We start from the raw sequence: 22,612 nt of genomic DNA on the forward strand, positions 1-22,612 counted from the left end.
CACCCCCGCCCCAAGAATCTAGAGACAAGTGGCTCACGGCCAGCTTTATACCCCCAGGCCTAACGGGCCACTGTGTGAAAAAGAGAGCGGGTCTGGCTTTAGCGACCTCAAATGCGAGCAAATAGGGAACGCACGGCTGGAGATGGGGCGGGGCAACGCCGGTGGTCTGAGCGCTGATTGGCTGGAGGCACTCGTCGCCTGGTGCCATTTGTTGTTGAAGCTGCGCACCTGACGCAGTCAGCGGCGTCCTGCACGTGCAGCCGTTTAAGCGGCGTCGCCGCCTGAGAGGACCCCGGGAGAGCAAGCAGCAGAGAGGTGAGTGGCCTGGCGACTTTTTTCCTGGCGTGGGTCTCCACTGGCCCCTGTGGGTTTCCCGGTAGTCAGAGTTTAAGCTAGATGAAGAACTGTTGGGGCAGGTGGGCCTTGGAGCCGTCCTTTGGGGCTTTTTCTTTACTTACCAGTGTAAGTCTTAAAGCCCGGCTGACGCCTGTAGGGCGTAGAGGCCTGTAGAGGAGGTAAAGAAGCATCTTTGCCCAGTTTGTGTGTGTGGCGTTTTCTCCGAACAAGAGTGGCTGTAGTATCATTTGTGTACAAATGCCCCTTAGAGTAACTAGTTGTCCACTGTTGAAAGGATTTGGGCCACCTAACTCGTGACCCCTACCCCGCCAAGCTTGAAGGCCTTGACCCTGGCTCCCTCTCTCCCAGTAAACTATCAAAACCTACAAACCAAACATCTTTACTTTTGAAGGGAGGTGTGCAAAGAGAGAAACATTGAGTAGTAGTTGAGAAATTTCCCTTACCCTTAATATCCAGTAAGCTGTTTGGGAGACCCTTGAAAGGAGAGGATAAAGTCAGTAAACAGATTTTGGAGAAAGGCCCAGTAGGGACATTGTGGTTGCAAGAGTGGTTAAGTAGTTCAACTCATTTTTAAAGATAAAAAATAAGGGGATCTTTGGGGAAGATCAGCAGCTAGTTCAGTAGTTTTGGGAGGTGTATGTGAAATTGTGACAGTTCATGTTGTTAAGTATATGATTCTGATCTAATAGAGGCCAAATGTACGTTTTTTTAAAAAAATTTAGATAAAAATAGAACTGGAAGCCACCATGGGAGATGAAGATTGGGAAGCGGAAATAATCAAACCTCATATGTCTTCCTATGTTCCTGTATTTGAGAAGGTAGTAAAATTTAAAGTTTGTGGTTATTAAACACTACAGATTTTATTGAAGTTGAAAATCACTGTGGTGGGAAAGTTCTAGATTACAGTCCGGTGGAGTGTGCTGTGCTTACCTCCATCTGATTGTTATTAACTGCCTTAGGGGCAATGAAGAGGAGGCACTCTAAGCCTCAAATGGAATAAAATAGTATGAGGTAATTTGATAATTAACTAAAATATGTGTAGTGATATTATTGACAATTTAAATGTCAGTGATTGAGGACTTACTGTGGGTGGAAGCAGGCTGGTACAAATATGGTTGAACATGTTTGACAGACACTTGTATTGAAAACTGAAAAATACAGTTTGGTGTTGGGTGATATTTTGAATTCTATAAATTGGTTTCCTACAAGTAGGATGCGTATGTTAGGCTGATTGAGATGGTGTCATCACTTGGCTCTTCAAATGTGCAAATCATCAGATCTTTTTCCTTAGTGGCATTTGGAGAGTTATATTGTAATTCAAAAGAACAGGACTTGGAATAGCTTTTTGGGTTTCAGTTCTGATTTGAAAGTTGACTTAAAAAAACAACAACTCTACTTTAGAAGTTAATATATATTTTTTTAATGTTCATTTTTGAGAGAGAGAGAGAGAGAAACATAGTGTGAGCGGGGGAAGGACAGAAGGAGAGGGGGGGAAATAGAATCCGAAGCAGGCTCCAGGCTTTGAGCTGCCAACATGGGGCTCGAACTCACGAACCATGAGATCATGGCGTAAGCTAAGATCATGACCTGAGTCGAAGTCGGATGTTTAACTGACTGAGCTACCCATGTGCCCCTAGAAGTTAATATATTTTAAAGGATTGTTTTTGCACAAGTGTTATTTATTTGAAAATGTCTCAAAAGTTGGTATTCTTTTCTTTTCTTTCTTTTTTTTTTTTTTTTTTGAAGTTCATGTGTTCACTTTGAGAGAGACAGAAACATCATGAGCAGGGAAGGGGCAGAGAGAGAGGGAATCAGAATTCCAAGCAGACTCTGCACTGTCAGCATGGAGCCCGCTGAGGGGCTCAAACCCATGAAACCTTGAGATCATGACCTGAGCCAAAACCAACAGTCAGTTGCTTAAATGACTGAGCCACTTAGGCACCACTATATTGTTTTCTTCTGGAATTTCCAGTTTGCATTTATGTTGGTCACTTTTTACAAACACTTCATTATTTCAAGAGATATCTTAATGGAAGTTCTATCACATAAAAATATATGTAATCCTTTATTTCTCTTAATTGGATTTGATTTGTATATAAAGTTTATTTCAAAATACTGAAGATTTTTGGGTGAGGGTGTCAAAATACTCAAGATCTTAATCTGAATTTATCGTGTTTTTTTTTTTTTTTTTGGAGCTTACTTGAGAAAGACATCTTTTGTGTGTTAGTTTTTTTATAGTCCTGTGCCTCATAAAAAAAATTTTTTTTTTTTACAATATTGGGAAAAGAGAAAAAGTACTTAACAATCATGTTTATTAGCACATTCTTGTAAATTTTTATTAAATTTTCTTCCCCCCACAAATGATAGTACATAATAATATTTTTGATTCCAGCCTTTTCACTCTTGAGCACTATTCCATATTACTACTAACTTCCTAAAAATAATTTCTTAAGGTTGCATAGTACTTCAAGGAATGGATCTACTGTAATATAATTTTCTGTTGGCGGGAATTTAAGATGTTATCTTTTCACTGTAATGTCATGAATATCTACAGCTTATATATATATTTTTTAATTTGGGAGTATTTTTTAAAAAATGGAATTACTTAAAGGATATTTTATGGTTCTTTTTACCCCAGTTCTCAGTAAATTTATTACATTACAAAGTTTAGTTCACAGATACAGACTTTTTCATTTGAACTTAGTCATTTAATTTTGTTTCTTCTTAGTCTGAGATTTTTTTCTTCATTAAGCATTCTTCAAATAGTACATTAGACTCAATCATGTTGTACTTGTTTATTGAATAAGCTGTCTGAAATTGAGGGTGGTTGACTGTCAGATCTTTCAGACTTACCTTTTTGGAAATATTTGTGCTATTTAGTAACATACCTTGTTTAATATTACGAATACTAAATTAAATGTTAATACTAACTTTACCTTATGATTCTTAATATTTATGTGGGGCCAATTTGTAAATTTTTTGTATTTGTCTGCAAACTTAATTCCTGATGCTGTTGAGCAATTAGCTATCTGGCCTAGTTGACTTGGAGGAACATGGTGCAATCAATGCCTTTGTCTGCCTTGGTTGAATAAAAAGTACAGAAAGTGAAGATGATTATATGATATACACATGTGGGAGAGATCTGAGGTCTTTTATTTTGCCTAGTTTCATTTAAAGGCACCATTTTGATTGGTAGTTCTGAATTTCTATTTCAATTTTTTTTAAGTTTATTGATGTTGAGAGAGAGAGAGAGAGAGAGAGAGAGAGAGCGAGCATGAGTGGGGAGGTCTGGAGAGAGAATCCCAAGCAGGCTCCATACTGTCAGTGCAGAGCCTGACAAGGGGTTCAAACACATACTGCTGAGATTACGACCTGAGCCGAAATCAAGAGTCAAATGCTTAACTGAGCCACTCAGGTGGCCCCCTGAATTTCTGTTTTAAGAGACAGCTGGGCTTTTTGTTTTTTAGAATTTGTCTTCACCCTGCAGCTGTCTTGGCTTAATCCATCTTAAACAATATGTGATCAGCCTTTTATGAAAACTTTCGAGGATTTTTATTTGGAGATTTAATTTTTACCCATTCTTATATGATTTTGTACTGATAGGCCACTGGGAAGTGTACTACTTGGGTGTAGACCAGTAAAAGATGTGAGGTTAGGAAGAATTTGATAATGCAGCAATTATGTAGTCCAGACATCTTAATTGTTAGGCATTTGCATATTTCATGTAAGCTTGTTGGAATGAGTTTTGGAGTGGTGGGTATGGTGAATGTAACAGGGTATTGGATTTGCTTACTAGCTGTGTAATGAATGCTTCTTGTTAGAGGACCATGGGAGTAGGTCTACATAGTGATTGCCTCCATCTGTCTCCCTTTTTGGTGGCACATTTCAGAAGTCAGATACTCTTGTGATTAAAGTAGAAATAGTGTGAGATAATTGGTCCACCCACAATACAATTTTGTTAAGTAGTAGTAGCAAAGTTTGTAATAATTAGGTAAGAAAATAAAGTTCGGGGCTTCTCTGTTCATACTATGATTCTGAAGTAGTGAGAAGAAATGTGGCCCTTGAACATCATTGTATTTGCAGACCTAAGGAAGCTGAACTGCTAGAGCCTTAAGAAGATATTAAGCAATTTCTGCCTACAATTATCACTGAGATGTAGGAGGATATTGTGTCTTCTACTAGAAAGCCGGGATATTATTATATGCTAAATAAGAGCAACTTGTGGAAGCTGGTCAAAATGGTCATCCAAATAAAATGGCCATCCAGATAAAAGTGGCAGGCTTGGAGGAAGGAGCTCTGATGACTCATAATCAAAATCTAAACAATTAAGTCTAGAGTAGAGTGATGAAAAGATACGAGAAAGCTGAGGAGAAGGCTAAAGAGATTGCAAAGGTGGCAGAGATGTTGGTGGAACAGGTCTGGAGAATAGAGAAAACTGAATCCTCTTGAAGAAGAATCATCAATTTACAGCCAACAGATTCTAGTCAACTGATAGAGATTCGGTGACACCAGAGAGAAACTGAAACTAGAGAGCCTTTTGTTTTTTTTTCTCTGTCTATACACTATTATCATTTATAGTAGGTTTCTCTCATAGTGTGTGGGAGATGTTTTCACTATAAGTTTTGATTGTGAAATGTTTGGGGGAAAGAACTTTTATTTGGAAAATGCTCTCAGATACAAAAATTAGGGCCTACATTGTAAGCTCTTAGAACAGTCACATTTGTTCCTGGCTTTGGTTGTTTTTTCTAAATTTTGAGGTGTTTGCTTTTTCTTGTGTGACATGCTAGCTATCTAGAACCTTAGATCTGTGTGTGATACATGAGACTCAAGAGTTGGAGTTTTTCAGCCCTGGAGGTACTGAAGTAACTGCAGTAATTTTAGATGTCTCCATGTAGTAGTTGTCAAAGAAAGGACCAGGCTTCAACTGTGGATGTGAATGGGGCTGATCTGGCCAGGACTCATCAATCAGAAGAAGGGATGGAGGATAATATTGTCTGTATTTTGGGACTTTAATTTCTGTATCAGATCAAAGAAGGAGAAATAATTTGTTTGAAATTTAAATTTTATGTGACACTGTCTGATATAACCTGTCTGGTCATTTTATTTGGACAACCTATCTCAGCTCTATTTGACATGGAACCTAAAATAGGAAATGAGATCTTGGTACTTTGTATAAATTGATACATTCTTAGGCATTTCAGGGGATTCTGAATATAAAGTGAAAGATATATTTGCTAAGGAATTTAAGGGGCTGGGGGAAGAAAACATGGAATTGTCTGTATTGGACCCCAAATTGGACAGGGAGGAGGCATCTCCAAGGTTCATAAATTGTCCAGCTATAAATTCATTTGAATAGCAGCTCTGACAAGTCATTGAGATCAAAACCTTACTATGTTGGTGGAAATATTCATTTGCTTGAAAAAGACCTTTAAAAGAAAACAACCTTTAAAGGGTGTGATATTTCATAATTGAAAATATTAAGAGTACATAGAAGGTCAAAAGAAATGTGTTTACCAGAATGAGAATGAATTATTTGTAGCTGTGTGTGAGAACCCTTATGTGTAAAATATTTTGAAATTTCTGATTTCTCTGCTCTGTCTTCCCATGGCCTTGGTTAACTTCTTTTGCCTCTCATAAGGACATTTGTAGTGACATTTAAGGTCTACACAGATAATCGAGTAATCTCTTCTTTTTCAGAATCTGTAATTATATCTGCATTCTTTTTCCAAATAAGGTAATGTGGGTGGCCATATTTCATCCTACTACATGTAGTGTGGCTAAAGCACTGTAAGATGAAACAAGAGTGGTAGAAAATGAAGTCAGAGAGGGAAAGGGAAAAGCAAAGGGAGAGGGGCCTGAAGGTAGTTGTGAGCTTAGTTAGTAGGACTGGCTTGACTGGGTGTGGGGAGTGAAAGAGAGTAATCAAGGTTGATGTCTAGTTTTTTTAAATTTTATTATTTTATTTAATTTAAGTATAATTGATACACAATATTAGTTTTGGGTGTACAGTGATTTGACAAGTTTGTATGTTAAGGTATGCTGATGATAGTGTAGCTACCATCTGTAAACCATACAATGCTGTTTCAGTATCATTGACTGTATTGCTTGTGTTGTACCATAGACTTCTTTTAAGTTTAAGCAACTGGATAGAAGATGGTTCCATTTGCTGAAGTGGGGAATCTCCGAAAAAATGTATAAGCTTGGGAGGGGTAAAAACAAAGAATGCTAGCTTTGTTGTGTTCAATTTGGGATGGCTATGAAAACATAAAAGTAAAGTAGCTTTTATACATTAGTCGCTTAGAAGAGGGATCAGGGATATAGATATAAATGTGGTAATTATCAGGGCGCCTGGGTGGCTCAGTTGGTTGAGCGTCCGACTTCAGCTCAGGTCATGATCTCGCGGTCTGTGACTTAGAGCCCTGCGTCGGGCTCTGTGCTGACAGCTCAGAGCCTGGAGCCTCTTTCGGATTCTGTGTCTCCCTTTCTCTCTGGCCCTCCCCCGCTTATGCTCGCTTGCTCTCGCTCTCTCTCTCTCTCTCTCTCTCTCTCTCTGTCAAAAATAAACATTAAAATAAATGTGGTAATTATCTGTATATTAATGGGATTTTTAAAATTTATTAAAAAGATTTTTTTTAATGTCTATTTTTGAGAGAGAGCAAGACAGCTGTGAGCAGAGGAGGAGCAGAGAGAGACAGACACAGAGGATCCCAAGCGGGCTCTGTGCACTAACCATGAGATCGTGACCTGAGCTGAAACCAAGAGTTGGACAGTTAACTGATTGAGCCGCCCAGGTGTCCCTGTGTGTTAATGGGATTTAAAGCTACCAGACTAGGTAAAGATACATAGTATAAAACAGACTTAGAGGGCTTGACCCTGGATAGTCCAACTTGAGAGGTCCAGTATAAGAGGAGCTGGCAAAAGGAGACTGAGGAGGAAGTAGCCACTGGAGCAAGAAAGAAAACTAGAGAATTGTGGGTTCCTTAAGCCAAGAGGAGAATGTTATAAAGAGGAAGGAAATAGTCTGTCATTTCAAATGCTGCTGAGAGCTCTGGTAGAATGAAAGATAAAAGTAGTAATTTTATTACATAATTTCCTTATTAAAAGCATTTTCAGTGTAGAATGAGGATGGAAGCTAAACTGGAGTAGATTTAAGGAAAAAAGGGATATGAAAAAGTAGAGGCAGCAACTAACTGTAGACATTTTGTTTTAAGAGAGAGAAGTACTGCAGTAGCAGAAGGGAGTATGAAGGTAATTTATTTTTAAGGTAATGAAAAAGGTTAAGAATCTTTAATGATGTTTCAGAATTTGCCTTGGAATTTTTAAATTTCGTGTATGTGGAATATTAAATTCCACAGCCTGAAGGTCATCTAATAATAATTTTTAAGTTATTGACTGCCGAAGTGTCTCATTACCTTTATTAGCTTTATATCACTTAAATAAAACCAGACCTTTTTTGGATTCTAGTCACTTGATAATACTTTGGCCACTAGGAAAAAAAAGTCTTTAGAATTGCACTTTAAAGATAGAAAACTAGATCATTCTTGTTTTAATGTCTATGGTAATTGTAAATTGGAACTTTATACTGTAGTAATTACCAAAATCCCAAAAGTATTTGCCTTTCTGTTCTTAATAACTCAGAGAATAATTGGGTGGCTCTTGGGCTTTATAAAAGTAGTTTTAAAAGTCATTTAGTGTCTTTTGTGAAAGAAATTTTAGAAAATAAGTATTACTGAGGCACCTGGGTGGTCAACAGTTAAGTGGCTGACTTCAGCTCAGGTCCTGATCTCACAGTTCATGAGTTCAAGCCCAGCATCAGGCTCTGTGCTGACACCTCAGAGCCTGGAGCCTGCTTCAGATTATGTGTCTCCCTCTCTCTCTGCCCCTACCCTGCTCATGCTTTGTCTCTCCCTCTCAAAAAAAAAAAAAAAAAAAAAAAGAGTAAGTAAACATTGAAAAATTAAAAAAAAAAGAAAAGAAGTACTACTTTTGCACTCTTTTGACTTATTTAAAGGAACTTAGGTAAAGAAATATTATGTCTGTTCTAAAGTAGCCAGTTAATTAAGGTATCATCTTAAGTTTTAGGACACCTTTCATTTTTAAAGTATTGAATTCTGCTTTTCATGTGCAAGAATTTGAGACCTCTCTTCTGTAAGTTTTGTCCTAAGTAGAGGTAGCTTATATGAGGGGAAATTAAGTTGTCAGTTAATGATTATAAGAGCACCCTAGGAGTTAAGGTGAGAAAAAGGTTACTCAAGTTTTTGTTAACACAGAGATACACTAAGAAATATTGGAAGTTTCCCAAATTAACTTGACATTTAGCTATTGGTTTTATAACAAAAGTTGAATTTTCTGAGCCCAATAGAAATGCAAGTACATCACTGGAAATGTAATACATATATATTAATTGCAAATACATAGTTTTTGAGACTAAGGTAGGGAAAATGGGACAGGTAGTATTTGAGAACATCATCGACATTTCAGCTGTTGCTGTGAAAAGTTTGATTAAAGTTAATGATGCATATTCTGATCCAGTAGCTAACATGAACCGCTTTGTTGTATTTATACTGCATTTGCATTGTACATATATAGGTATATTGTTTTTAGTGCATCAGTGACCTTTTATTTTAGAGTGAATTCATTTTAAAAAATTGTGAACATGTTAATTTGTTTCCCTTTATAGAAACAAAGTTGAAGTTTTAAAAATAAATTCCTGTAGTACTTTACTGTAGAAACTATTGTCCACTGCTCTCCTCTGTGCTCTACTTTATTCTGTGCATTGTTAATGAGTATACTGTAAAATACAGAACTTTTAAAAATGTATATTGGCAGGCATTGATTTATTCATGTGTTATTTTGGTCAGATTTTATATAATAATAGTACTTAATTATACTTTTCAAGTATATGGGTGAGTAAACTTTTAAGTCAGATGTCAGCAAACTCTTTCCATAAAGGGCTAAATAGTAAATAGTTTAGACTTCACAGAATTTAGGATCTCTGTTGCAACTTCGGTATCCTGGTGGGAAAGCAGCCATAGACATTTCTAGATAAATGAGGATGGCTATGTTCCAATATAACTTTATTTACAGAAACAAGTGACTGACCGGTTTTGGCTCATAGCTATAGTTTGCTGATCAATGTTTTAAGTGGTATATTAATATGCTATACGTTTAGTATTAAAGTGAAGAGGTTTTGGAATAATTAAGGAATGAGTGGCGTAGAAAATCTTAGAGCCTGTTACTGTTTTGTTTGGAACAAAGTCCAGTTGTTAAAATTTTCTAGCATTGGTGATGACACATTCTTATTTTCAAAGTAGAAAATGAGTCTTTTCTTCCTGTTAACAGGAGAGGTATTCTTCTGGAGCAAATGGAGACACTTTTAACAGGACTCCAGCTTCATCATCAGGTATGTGTTGAGGCAAAAAGATGGATCCTTTTCTAGGTTAAAGGCTTCACCTAGTGAATAAGGAGCAGACTAGTAGACATCTTATAAATAGTGTTTGTTAGATTTCTGTGAGAATTCATTCTGTTTGGATGTTTTTAATGAGGGCCACTTCCAGCTAGAGGAAGCAAGAGAGGAGATAGTGATATAGACCATAGTGCTTTAATATTATTTGGTTTTGTAGGTTTCCTGTAAATCCTTTGCCCAACTTGGAAGTTGTATATTTGTCTTTCATACCACTAGAGAATTGTCAGGGTTCCTGACATATGGAAGTAGGATATGGGATTATTAGGTTGTTGTTTGTTTTTACAACGTAAATATTAAATATTTAATATGTAATATTAACACTACAAGCAATGGGTCAGTTAAGAAATCAAATGGCAAATCAAAATATGTTTCAAAACAAAAGAAAAAGAAAACATAATATTCCAAAACCTATGGGATGCACCAAAAGCAGATGTTAGAGTGAAACTTAAGTTATAAATGCTTGTATTAAAAAAAGTTGGGGCGCCTGGGTGGCTCAGTAGGTTGAGCATCCGACCTCGGCTCAGGTCATGATTCCACGGTCCATGAGTTCGAGCCCTGTGTTGGGCTCTGTGTTGACAGCTCGGAGGCTGGAGCCTGCTTCAGATTCTGTGTCTCCCTCTCTCTGACCCTTCCCTGTTCATGCTCTGTCTCTGTTTCAAAAATAAATACGCGTTAAAAAAAAAAAAGTTAAACAACTTAACATGACACTGCAGAGAGCTAGAAAAAGAATAAACTTAGCTGAAACTTAGTAGAGGAAGGAAATAACAAAAAACATAGAATAAACAGTTACATAACATTAAAAGTAATGACCAGTTTTTCAAAAAAAATCCCTGCAAAATTGGCAATGTTTTAATTCTATTAACTAGGGAAAAAAGACTCAAAATTGAAAAGAAATGGAAGAGAAGACGGTAGATAACCACAGAAATACATAGTGTGATAACAGATTATTATATACATTTAAATACAAATCAGATAATTTAGGAAAATAAAACAGATAATTCCTAAAAACACACCAGTTACCATGATTGAATCATGAATCTTGAATCCAAGAAATAGGAAATCTTCTTAGACCAATAAAAAGAATGAAGCTGAATTAAGAATCAAAACTCCCAGCATGGAAAAGCCCAAGACCTTATAGTTATATTGGTAAATTCTACCAAATATTAAAAAAAATTAATGATACTCTTTATCAAAGTTTTACAAATAATGGAATAGAGGGAACACTTTCAGAATCATTCCATGAAACCAGTACTACCCTGATACCAAAACAGGATAAAAACAATACAAGAACAAAATCTAGTTTGTCCCATGTAAGTATTGATACTCCAGCTTTCTTTCCTTTGACATCCATTTGCGTGATAAATGTTCCTCCATTCCCTCATTTTGACCTGCAGGTGTCTTTAGGTCTAAAATGAGTCTCAGAGCACCTGGTTGGCTCAGTTTATTAAGTGCTAGACTCTTGATTTTGGTTCCGGTCATGATCTCAAAATTGATGAGATCAATCCCCCCTACCATAATGTGCGCTGACAGCATGGAGCTTGTTTGGGATTCTCCCTCTCCCTCTCTCTCTGCCCCTCCCTCCTCATGCTCTCTCAGAGTAAATAAACGCTAAAAAAATAAAATGAGTATCTTGTAGGCTATAAGGTTGTTGAAGTAAGTTGCAGTAGTAGTGACCTATCAGGGTAATTGTTTAATCCTGGGAAGCCATCAAGATATCATGAGTTTTGGGGTGTCTGGGTGGCTCAGTCAGTTAAGTGTCTGACTTGATTTTGGCCTAGGTCAGGCTGTGTACTGAGTGTGGATCATGCTTAAGATTCTCTCTTTCCTGAGGCACCTGGGTGGCTTAGTTAAGCATCTGACGGTTGGTTTTGGCTCAGGTCATGGTATCACGGTTTGTGAGTTCGAGCCCCAAGTTGGGGTGCAGAGCCTGCTTGGGATTCTCTCTCACTCCCTTGCTCTCTGCCCCTCCCCCACTCATGCTGTCTCTGTCTCATAAGTAAATGAAAAGACTTAAAAAAAAGATATTCTCTCTCTCTCTCCCTCTTTCCCTCTGCCCCTGTCCCCTGCTTGCCTGCACTCTCTCTCTCTCAAATAAAAAAATAAAAATTAAAAGCAAATTTTAATTCCCATGTTCACCTTAAGTTCAAAGTAATTATCTTGACAGAAGTTAAGAGATGCTTTTGCTGTTGTCAAGATGTATTTATTTTACATAAACTTTTAAAAGTAGTGGTTTAATATAGAATATTCAGATTAAGAAAAGTTGATGAAATTGCTGCCTGCTGAAACCCCAGCAGAAGGCTAACTTTGCTTCCATCCTATGAACTACTTACATGCATGTGTACTTGAAATATCCAGAAAAGACAAATAGGTAAAAGAATCTGTGTTTTATTTGCATAGATTACTATATCATCAGGAGAAACCTTATTCTTTCAGGTGCTGAAAACCAATTTTTGTAAAGGAATTAAAATTTAGATGTATATCAAAGTAGAACATTGTTTTGTGGTGAAATCTTGAAGAAGCTAGATTGAAACAGCCACCAACTTTAGCATTAGATCTCTGAATGTTTAGGCAAATGAAATGAAATCAGGTAATGAAAAATGCTATCTACAAGAAGGTAAGCATGCAATTTACAAGTATTTTTTGTAGCTCTTTTTTTTTCTTTAAAAAAAAATTTTTTTTTAACATTTATTTATTTTTGAGACAGAGAGAGACAGAGCATGAACGGGGGAGGGGCAGAGAGAGAGGGAGACACAGAATCGGAAGCAGGCTCCAGGCTCTGAGCCATCAGCCCAGAGCCTGATGCGGGGCTTGAACTCACGGACCGTGAGATCGTGACCTGAGCTGAAGTCGGACGCTCAACCGACTGAGCCACCCAGGCGCCCCATAGCTCTCTTTTTTTCATAGAAATAGATTTTTTATTATAGAAATGCATATGAAGCTAATGAATGTGTCTACGCCAATACCTAAATATGCGCTTGGAAAAAAAAAAAAACCCTTAAATGCAGATACAAAGGAAGAAAGAAATGATCTGAAATTTTGGCCCCCAGATTAAGCCACCATTGGGAGTATGTTGACTGAGATGTTTTAGATTTTTGCATATATTCCTACATACATAACTGTATTCCAATGGCATATTATATACACGTTTTTAAAAATTTTTTATTGAAGTATAGTTGACATACAATGTTAAATTAGTTTCACATATACACCATAGTGATTCTACAAGTTTATACATTGTTATGTTCACATCTGTCACCATACAATTCTATTGCAATACAATTTACTATATTTCCTATGCTGTGCCTTTTATTACTGTGACTTATTCATTCCATAACTGGAAAGCTTGTACACGTTCCTTTTTATCACAGCTATGTGTCTTGCTTTTCCTTTGTTTACCTACCGTCCACATCCTTTTAACAATCTTAAATAGAATCTTGTTAAAATGCATATTGCTTTTGGCGTGCCTGGGTGAATCACTTGGTTAAGTGGCAGACTTGGTTTTGCCCCAGGTAAAATCTCATGATTCGTGAGATCAAGCCCAGCCTCTGGCTCTCTGCTGACAGTGTGGAGCCGGCTTGGGATCCTCTCTCTCTCTCTCTCTCTCTCTCTCTCTCTCTCTCTCTCTCTCTCTGCCCCTTCCCAGCTCATGGTTTCTCTGTCAAAAAAAAAAAAAAAATGCATGTTGCTTTTAATGATAGTCATAGAAACCCTCCTAAGTCAACTATTATAATCTTATTCTTTGCAAAATTCAGTGGAAAAAATTCATGTTAACTGATTTTAAAATGTCACCTGGTAACTTCACACCTTACAATTGAAAACATTTAGTTCCCTTTCTCATTCATCATTTAACTCAGTATCTATCATGAGTATTTAGCCTTTCCCCTTCCCTCGTGCAACCTCCCTCACACTTCTTTCCTTTCCATTCTCCTAATAGTTACACTTTTTGCTTAAAAATCTAAATTCGTTTTTTATATCTGCATGGCTATGTATGCATCATTCTCATTTGAGACATACAATATGTTATGGTTACATTTCTTTGTTATTTTATACAGTATGCTCTGTTATGTTCTCTTCTGTTTTGGTTTTAGACTTGCTGCTCTCTTGGCTCGCATCCCAAGAATTAATAACTTCACCTCTTCTTCATTCCTGTTCAGTTTTCCATGGATCCCATGTTTTCTCTGTCTTAATTTTTTTTCACCCCCCCCCCCCCCCTCACTTGGGTAGAGTCAGTTTTCTTTCATCTTGAGAAAGGAAGAATAGGACATAAATTTGAGATATTACAAGTGTCTTTACCTTCATGCTTAATAGTTTAAGAATAAAATTTCAGGTTGGAAATAATTTCCTCCACAGACTTCATATTGCCTTATTGTACATGAAATTCTAATGAGTTCTGGTCCTTTGTGTATGACTATTTTTCTGAATTCTTCTAAAGTTTTAGGATCTCATTTTGTCTTCTGAATACTGAAAATTTAATAATCATGTACCTTGATGTGGGACTTTTTATTTATTGTGTAAGACACCTAATGAGCCTGTTAAATCTGAAATACATATTCGGCACTTTTGAGAAATTTCCTTGTGTTATTTTTTTCTCTGAGGATTGTTAAAGTTTTATTTGAAGGTTATTTCTGTTGTTACTTAGAGTTTTTTCTTTCCTGTGTTTTCTGTGTTTTTTATTTTTATTTTTCATTGTTTATTACTTTAATTTTCAGAAGTTTAAGAGTCAAAAAATTAGGGAACATTATAACATGTATCCTAGTATTTACCACTGATTTAGCATTTTTCCTCAGATTTCCTTTTAATGAAGTAGAATATGACAGATGAAACTGAAATCCTCTTTAGTCTCTCTTGAATATTCTTTGTATCTGTTCTCTCTTTCAAGAAACAAATATAATGCATGTAGTAACTTTTCAGTTTTTAATTTTTAAATACACATAAGTACTTATTTATAAGTACTACTTTGTATTTAATGCACAAATGCTTTGTTTTACTATGCTTGCAGTTTTTATTTGACATTTTGAGATCTGTCCATGTTGATATATACAGAACTGATTTAATTTTGTATCATGTTCCATTATCTGAATGTCACAATTTTTACTCCATTTTATTCATTGACCATTTGTGTTGAGCACTGTGAACTGCCTGTTTATATCCTTTGCCTATTTTTTAACTGGATCACTTGTCCTTCATTTCTAGGATTTCATTACATAATTTGTGTATTGATTAATTGTTGGCTACATTAGGCTATATTTTGTGTTGTATGTCTTCTCTTTTATTTATGCTTATATTGTACATAAATTTTCAGTTTTGAGAAAATGTATCAATCTTTTCTTAGGTTATTTTGCTTTCTGTGTTGTAAGAAAACTTTCTATATCTAGTTTACAAAGATATTCAAAATTTTCTTCCAAAATCCTTAAGTTTTACTTGTTCTGTTTAGATTTTAAATTTATCTGGAACATAATGGTGTATATTGGTGGTCTACCTTAATGTTTTCTTCCAAAAAGAAAGGTCATTTGTCCCAACACTTCTTTTGAAGGTTTCTGTATTAGTTTCCTAATGCTGCTGTAACAAAGCACCACAGCTGGGTGGTTTAAAACAATAAAAATTGATTTTCTTATAGTTTTAGTGGCTACAAGTCTGAAATCAAGGTGTTAGCAGAGCCATGTGGTCTCTGAAGCCTCTAGCGGAGAATCTGTTCCATGCCTTTCCCTTAGCTTCTGGTGGTGGCAGTTGATCCCTGGTATTTCTTGACTGAAAGCTCTTTAATTCTAACCTCTGCCTCCACTGTAACAAGGTTTTCTCCCTTTGTGTGTCTGGGTCTCTGCATCTACTCTTATAAAGATACCAGTCATACTGGATTAAGAGCCCACCCTACTCCAGTATGATAACTCAACCAGTTACATCTGCAACAACCTTACTTCTAAATCAGGTCATAATCTGAAGTTCTAGGAAGGACATGAATTTTGGGTAGACACTGTTCAACCCAGTAGAGTCTGCATCTGTGTTCTCTTTTGGTTTCCCCTGCTCTGTATGTCTATCCATGCACAAATAGAGCTCTGTTAATTCTATGGGCTTATTGTAAGTTTTATTATCTGCTAGGATGATTCCCCCTTCATTGTTCTTCTTTCAGAATCATATACTTGACCTTATTTTTCCAGATAAAAATTTAGTATCTGTATTAATTAAAAAAATTTTTTTAATGTTTATTTATATTTGAGAGAGAGAGAGAGAGACAGTGTGAACAGGGGTGGCAGTGCAGTGTGGGCAGAGAGAGATGGAGACACAGAATCTGAAGCAGGCTCCAGGCTCTGAGCTGTCACAGCCTGAGGTGGGACTCAAACTCACAAACTGTGATATTCTGACCTGAGCCGAAGTTGGACACTTAACCGACAGAGACACCCAGGTGCCCCTTAAACTTTTTTTTTTTTTATTATTTAACAAATTAAAAAAAAATTGATTTATTTTTGAGAGAGAAACTGAGTGCAAGTCGGGGAGGGGCAGAGAGAGAGAGGGAGACACAGAACCTGAAGCAGGCTCCAGGCTCTGAGCTGTCAGCTCAGAGCCCGATGAGGGGATTGAACCCACGAACCGCGAGATCATGAACTGAGCCAAAGTCAGACATTTAACTGACTGAGCCCCCAGGGGCCCCTAGTATCTGTATTTACATTCAGAAAAATCTTACTGCCATTTTGATAAAACTGCAGTAAATTTATATATTAACTAGGAAGAAAAGTGTCTTTGGGGCACATAGGTAGCTCAGTCAGTTGAACATCTGGCTCTTGGTTTTGGGTCACGTCATGTTCTCAAAGTTTATGAGATTGAGCCTGGCATCAGGCTCTGCTCTGACAACAGGGAGGTTGTTTGGAATTCTCTTTTTCCCCTTCTCTCTCTGCCCCTCACCCACTCACAAGTGCACTCTCTGTCTAAACTTTTTAAAAAAGTATCTTTACTGTAGTTAGTCTTTCCATATATGGGCCTGGTTATCTCCTGTTTATTTATAATTTTTCCATAAAGGTGTCACATATCTTTTGAATATTTAACTCTAGTAATTATATTTTCTTGGTTGAGACTATTAACGCTGTTTGGAAAGTTTTTGTTTTAATGTTTATTTTTGAGAGACAGAGACAGAGTGTGAGGGGGGAGGGCCAGAGAGAGAGAGAGAAAGAGACCGAATCCAAAGCAGGTTCTAAGCTGTCAGCACAAGAGCCTGATACAGGGCTTGAATTTAGGGATCGCGAGACCATGACCTGAGCTGAAGTCAGATGCTTAATGGACTGAGCCACCCAGGTGCTCTGACGCTGTTTTGAAATTAATAATCTGATGAATTTGTTAAGTAATCAGGAAATACAGTCAATATGAAAGTCTATAAGATATTTAAAAAAAAAAAATGGCCAGTCCCTCTAAACCACAATTACAACAGAACAGTAAATAATTAAATAATGTTTACTCTGCTTATGTTTTCATATCCTATTCCTTCTAACTTGTCTTCCTTCCTTGTTATACTCAACACAAACAGTAACACCTTAGCAGGCTGAATTATATTTAAGCTGCTGCCAGACATCATTTCAACCACTCAGAATCTTAAATTTTTTTAAAACACTTAGTATGGATTCAGTAACTATGATGTAAAACTGGCTGAGCTCTAAGACCCATCGCAGGCAGCAGACCAATTTCTCTCCTTTCCCTTGTCTGCCCCTGCCATGCTTGGGTGCCCCTGGTCCAGGCTGGGCTCACTTTTGAGTTGACCTGGTCCATGCTTAGTTTGTTCAGGAGTACAGCCATGGACAAGCCTCAGAAGTGGCATCACTGCTTCATGTCAGGGTCCAGAACTTAAACTTGGAGTTTAGTGTGACCCCCAGACTCCTTTCCACGAAGGAAAGGAGTGCTGCCCCACGAAGATCCTGGATGTTGGCCACCAAGCCAGAGCCTGACGACCTGTGCCGAGCACCAAGTCTAGGTGTCTGCCTGGGGAGCCTTTCTTACTGGAGCCGGCTGGGCCAAAGGTTGTCCTTGCCTGCTTTTTTTGTATTTGAGTGGACCATTAAAAATGCTGGTAGGAAATCAACTTCATGTGCATGGACACAGCTTGTTGAGTGCTTGGCTCCTCTATCAAGTAATGGGGCCAGGGCCAGGCTGTTTTGTTGGGGAGAGCAGTTTCCCTAGAGAGGAATTAGCTAGTGTTTGTCAAGAGGATTTATGTTTTTATTTTTATTATTATTATTTTTTTAAGTTTATTTATTTTGAGAGGACAAGCAGTGGAGGGGCAAAGAGAGAGAGAGGGAGAGAGAGAATCCCAAGCAGGCTCCTCGCTGACAGCATGGAGTCTGATGTGGGGCTTGAACTTAATGAACCATGAGATCGTGACCTGAGCTGAAACCAAGAATCAGATGCTTAATTGACCCACCCAGGTGCCCCTAAGATTTAAGTTTTTTAAACTCTGTTTCCTATTTAATTTTCCTCTTTTGTCATTCCCTTCTCTTTATCTCATTGTATGACACAATGGGGCAGAGACAGGAAGAGACACAGAATCTGAAGCAGCCTCCAGGCACTGAGCTGTCAATACAGAGCCTGATGTGGGGCTTGAACTCACAAACTCTGAGATCATGACCTGAGTCAGTTAAGTCTGTCGCTTCACTGACTGAGCCACCCAGGCACCCCAGTATGTCACAGATCTTATGTTGCCTTTACTGATTTTTTTCATTACCCTTTTTTGAATGATTTGAATTAGTCCTAGATGAGCTATTTATGTAAGGGAGTATCAGGTGCTCTTTTCCCCCAAAGGAACTGTTCTTCTTTATGTGTGTTTTAAAACATGCTGTTTTGTGTGCCTGTTTTTTCTATACGTGTACTTAGAAAAATGTAATTGAGGTAAAGATCTCATTCTTTCCCACCCTACCACTATGCTTAAGACTTACTTGTAATGGATCATTGATTTCATTGTTTCTAACTACTGCAAGGTATTTAATACCCTTTGTCTCCAAGTTTTATTTACACCCCACCCCCACTCCCATAATGGACCCTGAGAATACATCTTATCATCCTCCACTACCACAAAGGTGAACATTTCTCTACATATCCCTTCATAGACTGGAGTGAGAATGTCTTTGGGTAATGGACGCAGGAGAGGAATTAGAGGGTCATGGGTGTATGTGTACTTAATTTGACTGAATACTTAATAATTGCTCTCTAGAATAACTATGCCAGTGTATACTCCCATCAGTTGGATATAAAGGTTTTTATATCTCCATTGATATTTGATACTATTCAGTCTTCTAAATTTAGCCAGCCTATTGGGTGTAAAGTAAAATCTCATTGTTGTAAATACATTTATCTGATTAACAGCTGAAGTATCTCTTCATATGATTGGTAATATTTTAGGTTTCTCCTGTAAGTTGCCTCTTCATGTTTTTAGCCCATTTTTTCTATTATGCATGCTCTGTTTCTCTTATTGATTGGCAGGCATTCCTCCTGTATTTTAGATTTTGTGCTCTTCTGATTTATACGTGGCCAATATTTCCTTCCATACTGTAATCTGTCATCTTTGTCCGTGATGCGTCTTACTGTTGAAAAATTTTGTTGTGAGGTCATTGAACTAATATTTTTACTTTCTGATATGCTTTTGCAGTTTTGATTAAACTCTGTCACCTCTGTGTTAGAAGTAACCACCTGTTACTGTTAAGAGTTTTACTTTTCACGTGTAGCTTTTAATTATCTGACTCTGTCCTTTAAAAAAAAATCATGGTAACTATTTCAGTGACAAATCAGAACATTGTGTATTCAGTATGAGTGAATACAGGATTCACAAAAAATCTTTGCATTTGGGCTTTTGTGGTCAACCCAGACCATGGGTCTATAGCAGTTAAAATGACGTGTTTTTTTTTTTTTAAATTGTGGTACAATAAACATACAACGTAAAATTTGTCATTTTAACCATGATATTTTTAAATTAAAAAAAATTTTTTAAGACTAGATTTTTTTAGAGCGGTTTTAGTTCATAGCAAAATTGAGGGGAAGGCGTAGATATTTCCCATGTGACCTATTCCACATCTGCGTAGCCTCCCCCATTATCAAAATTCCCAACCAGATTTGTACATTTATTACAGTTGAACCTACACTGACACTTTATAATCACCTAAAGTCCATAGTTCACATTATAGCTCACTCTTGGTGTTGTATGTTCTGTGGGTTTGGATGAATGTATAATGACATGTATCCATCATGTATCAAAAAGAGCATTTTCAGTGCCCTAAAAATCCTCTGTGTGCTGCCTATTCATCTCTCTTCCTCCCCTATCCCCTAGCAACCAATGCTCTTTTTACTGTCTACATAGTTTTACCTTTTCTAGAGTGTCACACAGTTGGAATCATACAGTATGTAGGCTTTTCACATTGGGTTCTTTCACTTAGTAATATGCATTTAAGCTTCCTCCATGTCTTTTCATGGCTTGATAGCTCAGTTTTTTTTTTTTTTTTAAAGCAATGAATAATATGCTGTTGTCTGGATGTAGCACAATTTTAAATTTATTCACCTGCTGATGGATGTATTGATTGCTTACAAGTTTTGGCTATAAAGCTGCTATAAACACAACCATGTGCAGGTTTTTGTGTGGATATGAGTTTTCAGCTCCTTTCGGTAAATACCAGGGAGCACTCTTGCTAGATGATATGGTAGGAGTATGTTTAGTTTTGTCAGAAACTACCAAACTGTCTTGCTAAATATCAATACCCTTTTACCTTCCCATCAAATAAATGAGTTCCTGTTGCTATATATCCTTGCTAGCATTTGATATTTTCAGTGTTAATGGATTTGGGCCTTCCATATAGGTATATGGTGGTATCTTAATGTTTTAATTTGCATTTCTCTGATGTCCTATCATGTGGAGTATCTTTCCATATGCCTGTTTGCCATCTGTGTATCTCTTTTGTTGAGGTCTCTGTTACGGTCTTGGACCCATTTTTTAATTGGATTTGTTTTCTTGTTGAATTTTAAGAGTTCTTTGTTTTGGTTAACAGTCCTTTATCAGATGTGTTCTTAGATATTTTCTCCCAGTGTGTGGCTTGTTTTCTCATTTTTTTTGACATTGCGTTTTGCAGAGCAGAAGTTTTTAACTTCAGTGTAGTTCAGCTTATCAATTATTTCTTTAATGGATCATGCATTTGGTGTTGTGTCTAATAAGTCATCTCCATACCCAAGGTCATCTATGTTTTCTCCTATGTTTTCTTCCAGATGTTGTATAGTTTTGCATGTACATTTAGATCTGTGATCCATTTTGAGTTAATTTTTGTGAAGGGTGTAAAGTTGGATCTGTGTTCTTTTTTTTTTTTCCCCTCCCTGTGGGTGTTTAGTTCTAGCACCATTCTTTGAAGACTGTCTTTGCTCCATTGTATTGCCTTTTGACCCTATTTATGTGGATGTTTCTTGGTTCTCTGTTCTGTTCCATTGATTGATTCTTTTGCCAATACTACACTTTTTTTTAAATCTTTTTTTGAATATTTTATTTACTTATTTTTAAGAGAGAAAGAGCACAAGGAGGGGAGGGACACACAGAGAGAGGGAGACACAGAATCTGAAGCAGGCTCCAGGCTCCACGCTGTCAGCTCAGAGCCTGACATGGGGCTTGAGCCCACGAACTGTGAGATCATGACCTGAGCTGAAGTTGGACCCTTAACCAACTGAGCCACCCAGGCTCCCCAATACTACACTGTCTTGATCACTATAGGTTTATAATATAGTATATAGTATACTATTGAAGTTGGGTAGTGTCATTCATCCAACTTTGTTCTTCTCCTTCAATATTATGTTGGCTATTCTAGGTATAGAATGTAAAGTCTCCATATAAAAATTTAGAATTGGTTTGTCAATATCCATAAAATAACTTGCTGGGATTTTGATTGGTTTAGCATTGAGTCTCTAGATCAAGTTGTGAAGAACTGACATCTTGACAATAGTTTTAGTATCTATGAATGTGAAATATCTTTCCATTTATTTGGTTCTTTGGTTTTTGTTCATGAGAGTTTTGTAGTTATCCTCACAGAGATCTGTATATTTTGTTAGATTTATACCTATTCACTTTTTTTAAGTGCTGATGTAAATGGTAATGTGTTTTATTTTAAATTCAACTTGTTCATTACTGTTATATACTAAAGCAGTTGGTTTTGTATATTAATCTGGTATCCTTATCCTTTGCTATAATTGCATATTAGTTCCTGGCATTTTTTGTCTGTATTTTAGATTTTCTACGTTAATGATAATGTCATTTGTGAAAAAAGACTTTTATTTCTTCTTTCCCAATATGTATACCTTTCATTTTCTTTTTTTGCCTTATTACATTAGTTAGAACTTCCAGTATGATATTGAAATGGAGTGATGAGAGGGCACATCCTTGACTTGTACATGATCTTCGTGGAAAAGCTTTGAGATTCTCAGTATTAAGTGTGATGTTACCTCTGGGTTTTTTGTAGATGGTCTTTATGAAGTTGAATAAGCTTAACCTGCTTAACCATTTTTAAGTGTACAGTTGAATCCTTTATTTTGAATATGATGTAAAATAGAGATCCATTTTTTTTCTGCATAAAGTTTTCTCTGCAACATCTGTTAAACATGCTCTCTTTTCCCTAGTGATGTGTGATGCATATTTCATCTCTTAACACAGATTTTGTCCTTTGTTGTCTTAAAGTAATGAATAAAGCATATCATTCACTAAATAGTAATAAAAATAATAATCATTTAGACTTTTCTCAATTTCAGTTAATGCTCCCAAAATTTTATAATTAAAGTATGATGTTTGCTTTA

At 36.8% G+C, this 22,612-nt stretch overlaps 1 protein-coding gene across 6 annotated transcripts in view; it reads left to right on the forward strand.

The window, feature by feature from the left end:
* The first annotated feature begins 210 nt into the window (after positions 1-210).
* Positions 211-22,612, forward strand: part of DDX4 (DEAD-box helicase 4) — an 82,338-nt gene continuing 59,936 nt past the window's right edge. For all 6 annotated transcript variants that reach the window (XM_042939035.1, XM_042939075.1, XM_042939043.1 and 3 more), the window contains exons 1-3: positions 211-315; positions 1,080-1,175; positions 9,700-9,760. In XM_042939035.1, coding sequence (XP_042794969.1) covers positions 1,104-1,175; positions 9,700-9,760 — 133 coding nt within the window. In that variant the 5' untranslated portion in view covers positions 211-315; positions 1,080-1,103. The remainder of the gene's footprint in view (positions 316-1,079; positions 1,176-9,699; positions 9,761-22,612) is intronic.

This window comes from Panthera leo, chromosome A1, assembly GCF_018350215.1.
Source record: "Panthera leo isolate Ple1 chromosome A1, P.leo_Ple1_pat1.1, whole genome shotgun sequence".
Taxonomy (NCBI): Eukaryota; Metazoa; Chordata; class Mammalia; order Carnivora; family Felidae; genus Panthera; species Panthera leo.